We start from the raw sequence: 6,000 nt of genomic DNA, 5'->3' as shown, positions 1-6,000 counted from the left end.
GTGAAGTATTAGTTAGTTTAAGTTGTAATTCTTACTCATCAAAAGAATTATTTATACTAACACACCCTAAGTTTTCATGTGTTTTCACAAAACCCCTTTTTGTTGATTGTTTGTCCAAAATTAACCTCAATGAAGTATATGTAATGTAATCTCAAAGGCAAACTTTGTCATTTGGAGAATTTGTATAAAATCATCAATTTTTGGATGAAAAATCAATGAAAATGAGTTTTGTAAAAATAATTTACAACCTAAAGGGGTTTTCGTGTAATTTCTAAAACTTGAAGGACTTTTGTGAAAAAGTAGAAAAACTCAAGGAGTGTTAGTGTAAATAACTCTTCATCAAAATAGTCTGTCATATTATGGAATTCTTACTATTTCAAATATGTCGTGCAACCTGATATATATATACTTTTCTTTCTGTCTCTCTCCTCACGTGATAAAAGATATATTATGCACAGATAGATAAAATGTATACACCCTATTTTGCTTTGTAATAGTATAGGAGGATCTAAAGTAGGATTAGTTGTCGAGAGCAGGTACCACAGTGGTGGCCTCCCCCTTCCCCCTGCTTGACAACCCAGGTTCAAAACCCCAAGGGGTTTCTTTCCTCCCAATGTAACCAAAAAAAAAAAAAAAAGTAGGATTAGTTGGTAACATGGATAATAAAAACATATAGTGCACCGTACAATAATGTTCATAAAAAAATTTGTTTTTCTTTCTCTGCATATTTTTTAGTTCTGTGGAAAAGCAATCATATATTTTAACGTACATTGAGGACTAATACAGATTTCATATACTCTAATTGAAAATAAAATGTAATAGTTAAAATCTAAAACCCAAAAATAAAATAAAAAACATTTTCAGTTAAGACTTATAATATTCACATCTCAGTTTACAATTTTAATGTGTACCTAAAATGTGTCTCGCGAATGAACATTGACTTGATCCTTTAAGAACGTGTCATTATTAGGTCAATCCGTTATTAATTTGACTTCATAAGATGAATCTGAACGCTTCGCACAATCATAATTTTATCAGTTTGTAGATGCATATTCTTTTCAAATTTTGTTAAATTTATAAACTCGTGGTTTCCATATAAAATTTTAGTACATGTTTCATTGTAATTTTAAATTTGAGATTTCAGTTCAGTGGCTGGGAATACTCTCTTTTCCTTGGAGCCAAATGATCAAGTTTGAAGCCTATAATTATTTTTTTGGCCGGAAAAGATTTCAAGCCTATTTAGACGGCACAAAATTGGAAGGGTACTATTGGGTGATGTTGTATTCATTAATTTTTTTAATGCTACCTTGGAATTGCAGAAGGGTCAAAATTTCCATAAGCATACAAGGATTTCTGTTTCTGTTAAATATCACGAGGTGTCCCCATATTTGAAAAGTAGGATTAATCATCGCTCTGAATTCGGCTTACTCCTGACCATAAAGTGCTTTCAACGGATTTCGAACCTATGCCATTAAGGCACTAGGTAAGTTGCCATCTGGAGGTGGCAGTTTGCCAATCGCACCAAACTCTGCATACAAGTCTTTTTATTTTACATCACAAATTACTTTTTTTTCTTTTTCTATTTTTTCTATATATATATGTTTTTGGGGGAAAAAGTTTTTATTTTTTATTTTTTTGTTCAAAACATCCTAAGTTCACCTAAGCCAACAAATAAGATCTCAGTAATTGCATAGAACTCACATGGCTGCACGTGTTTAGCTCACATCTCAATCACATTTCTGTAAAGTAAAGAAAAATTATTCTTGGGTTTAAATATTTAAATATTTTATTATGATTAATATTTATTTATTACTAAACTAACTTTTGTAGTAATTTTACATAGGATTGTATTGTATGTAACGCCGGCCTCCTTAGGCCTGCGCCTACGTAGAATAAAACATCTCACACTCATTTGAGAGAACCGCAATTCAAATAACTTTATTTTAAGGAGATAAATCCTTCCAAAGTAGGAATCTCAACACCTATTAAGGGTTTTTTTGTTCAACAACATCGCAAGTATGAAAGATACATTGAGGAAATGTTGTTTGTATTGTAACGTGATGGTTGTTTTTAATACACGTATTATAATATAAATGAATGATAGATTTATACAATAAGGGTATAATATTAATAAACATAATGGAGTTCTAACACGGTTGATATATGGACCACGTAACGATATAATGTTTAACCTAAAACTTACTCCATTGATGCATCAATGTACTAACTTTAGTAAATTCTTCTTTGTTTCTGTGGGTGAACTATTGTCAAACAAGTTTTCGAACGAGTGGAGATATAAAATGTTCCTAGATAAAATGGTGATTGAGAACCATTACCAAAACTTAATACATGTTTATAATGAACTATCAAGAAATAAAATACAAGATCATGGCGACTTTCACTAAGTTGTCATGGTAATTAACTAGACATAAAATATCGGTTAATACTAAAATGTTTGTACATATTAAATTAAGTAAAAATGATTACTCCTTTTTTAAGATGGCAAGGAAGCTGAGGTTGAGTTAGTTGGAAGTGTGGTGTGCTTGCATAGAAAATGCAAGGAGTCCACTCTCTCACCTATATTCACCGACTAGAGACTTGGATGATTTCTTAAGCTTTAGATTAGTCACTCGGATCACAAACTCAACTACCAATCATCTACTTACAAATAGACTAGAAAAGAAACCATCACCTCCTATAAATAATGCCAAAGAAAAAGAAAAAGAAAAAGAAAAAGAAAGAGAGAGAGAGAGAGAGAGAGAGAGAGAGAGAGAGAGAGAGAGAGAGAGAGAGAGAGAGAGAGAAAACAAATAAAAGAGAAAGTAGAATATAAGGGAGACACATCAATAATCCATCTCCTCTACTACTTTGCTTCACTTTCCATCTAAGCCCCTCATTTTGCTCTACTTTTTCTTTAACACTTGCCTACCTCTCTCTCTCTCTCTCTCTCTCTCTCTCTCTCTCTCTCTCCCTCCTTCTTTGGCATATATCAAGCAAAGCAAAAGTGATCAAATTAAGAAAAGAGGCCAAGATCTGGTAGGGTGTGCCATTGAGGTTTTTGGTCATATGGGCTCTTCAGGGAACCAAAATCCTTGGGCACCATATGATACTTACAAAGATTGTTCTCAAGGAATTTGCAGTATCTACTGTCCACAATGGTGCTACATCCTTGGCCCTCCTCCTCCTCCTTTTTATTTTGCAGAAGCTGATGACAGCAAAGACTCTGCTACAGATTTCTCTCCTCTCATTATAGCAGTCATTGGCATCTTTGCAAGTGCTTTCATTTTAGTCACTTACTACACCATCATATCGAAATATTGCCGGCGAAGAGACAACGATGGCGGTCGAGACATAGACATGGAGAATTCGAATCCAAACCAAGTTAGTGAATCATGGCAAGGCTCAACAACTGGCCTTGATGAGTCCCTGATCAAGTCAATCAAAGTTCACAAGTATAAGAGAGGTGACAGCCTTGTAGAAGGCACAGACTGCTCTGTTTGCCTAAGTGAGTTTGAAGAAAATGAGAGCCTGAGGTTATTGCCAAAGTGCAGCCATGCTTTCCATGTTCCTTGCATTGATACTTGGCTCAAATCTCACTCTAGTTGCCCGCTGTGCCGGTCGAATATTGCTGCTCCTGCCATATCTTTGGTGCCCCATCATCATCAACAAGTGCTGTCTCCAGTTCAAGAGAATCCACAGCAGGATCAAAATGTGACTGCTTCAGAATACCAGCACAGAAGCCATGCAAGTGTTTTGGTTGTCCAAGATTTGGAAGAGGTTGTAAGTCTTGCAAATGATCATGTTGTTCCAAAGACCGCAACTCAAGATATTGTTAGAGAAAGGGCTCACTTGGAGAATACAGTGAACAGTTGTGAGATTGGACAAGATGGGATCCAGCAATTGAGGAGATCAGCTTCTTTGAATTGTGTTTCCATTTCTGATGTGTTGCATTTACATGACAGTGAAGATGATGAGGACTTGGAGAACCAGATGGAAAATGTCCAATTTTCCATGGGAATTGGATCCTCAAATAGAGTAGCTGAGGAACAGAATTCCAAATCTGACAACCATAGAAGTGGAGTTTTCAGCTTGGTGAAGAGATCAACTTCAACAGGGAGATTTGTGTTCACAAGGTATGGAAAGGAAAAGAATTCTATAACTCCTAATTAAAACCATTTGTTTCCCCTTTCCAAACTTAATCTGTAAAACCACAATTTCTTCTTCTTTTGTCTTTGTACCATATTTTTATACACAAAAAGAGAGACCCTGCAAACAAATATGAGATTAATTGACTTTCAAATCCTATATGGTTATGTACATAAGCGCTTGGTCTAGTGCTATTTAGTCTCTAATTTGTTTGTTTGAGGAGGTCTTGAGTTCAAATCTCATGAACCGACGTGGTTGAATAAAATTATTCATCAACTCCTTATGTGGTTATTTTACTTGAAAAAGTATAAAGAAAGCTTTAATGAAAAAAATTACCAGAATTGCTAGTCTCCACCCCAATTATAATTTGCTTTGCATCTCCTAAAAATAATGTGCTTCCCTCTGCACAATTAGTACTTAATAGTGAAAAACTGAGAATATTAGAGGAAGGTACAACACAAGTGCTTGTGGGAATAAGAATTGTTCCCATATGATTAATTGCCTTTGTTTAGGAATCTTTTTTATTCTGTGCTAGCTACACACTGTTAGAAAAGTCCAAAAAGTGGAAAATTCTGGGAAATTATTCTAAATTGGTACTATATTATTAGGCCAGCTCAATATATTTGGGTTCAAAACTGGTGGGGCTTAATATTTATAATTTTTATTGCTCCAATGCGCATCATTAATAGTCAACGGGGTCTAACTCAATGGAAAATAATATTGACTTGTAGACTTATGGTCTCAAGTTCGAACTCCCTTAACACTTTGATAGTATGTGTGAAAATCGCCCTCCTCTCCCTTCCTAATTTTGTTAAAACAAAAAATGAGCACATGATTAATATGGGCTTGAGTTTGGGGTAAATGTTAAGTTTAAGTTTTGAGTTTCTAATGCATGACTCTAACTTATAATTTGACCCAAAATTTGAGATGAGATTTGTGTCTTAGGTGATCTAGAAAGTGATTTGGAGGGTGACATTTGGGGCAAGTGCTAGAGATATAACCCAAAACCTAAGCTCCTTAGAACTGAAGGCTTGGTGGGTGACCTTAAATTGGCCCACCAATTTGGGAGGTAGTGGAGCTTAAATTTCCAACCAATTTTGACAATAACAGATCAAGTCACATTCAAAGAGTAAGTGGTGCCTTAAGCAATGCGTGAAGCTTTGAGTAGGAGCACGGTTGTGAAATTGTGAATCACGCCAACAACCACACAATCGTATTCATCACTGTTTTTTTGTTTTTGGTTCATTTCTATTTTGATAAGATTCAGCAATGGGTTAAATTGAAACCATAGAATTAAAGTTGAAGGAATGAAGCATCTAGATTCTAAATATTATATTAAAGTGTGAAAGAATACAAAATGGAAATACATTGGGAACAAAATGATACATAAGACTCTGAACAACTGATATCGATAAGGCATTTGTACTTGCTCTTTTTTAAATAATTTATCGATTTTTTTATATATATAAATAAAATAGAAACTTCATTAGATAAACTTTAACGGTACAATCAAATACATCAACAAGACATTTAAAATATTAATTTCAAGAGTGTAACAAACTAACATGCTAAAAGCAAAACTAACGCGGACAAAAGCATCACTAAAACTATTAGCCCAAATCACCACAATTTATCAATCTCCTTAAATATCTATATGCATGAACAAACAAGTAGATTTTTTATATAATTCAATTAAAAATAAGAGGAATGCTATTCACAATCGCTCTAAAGCGATTCTCACGACACTTGCTAGACACGTGTACACGTGTTCCCAATGTATTCTCCTTTTTATTTTTTTATTCTTCTCTCTTTCTTTCTCTCGGTTGCCTCGCGCTCTCTCTTATCTCTCTTCTT

The 6,000-nt window shown here is 34.4% G+C and overlaps 1 protein-coding gene across 1 annotated transcript; it reads left to right on the top strand.

The window, feature by feature from the left end:
* Positions 1-2,798: 2,798 nt before the first annotated feature.
* LOC110752718 (RING-H2 finger protein ATL52-like) lies at positions 2,799-4,305 on the top strand. The gene has a single exon (XM_021953438.2). The coding sequence runs from the start codon at positions 3,067-3,069 to the stop codon at positions 4,168-4,170; it is 1,104 nt and encodes a 367-aa protein (XP_021809130.2). The 5' UTR covers positions 2,799-3,066; the 3' UTR covers positions 4,171-4,305.
* The last annotated feature ends 1,695 nt before the right edge of the window (positions 4,306-6,000 follow it).

The sequence above is a fragment of the Prunus avium genome, chromosome 2 (assembly GCF_965620075.1).
Source record: "Prunus avium chromosome 2, drPruAviu1.hap1.1, whole genome shotgun sequence".
NCBI lineage: Eukaryota > Viridiplantae > Streptophyta > Magnoliopsida > Rosales > Rosaceae > Prunus > Prunus avium.
This window is presented reverse-complemented; position numbering and strand designations above follow the sequence as displayed.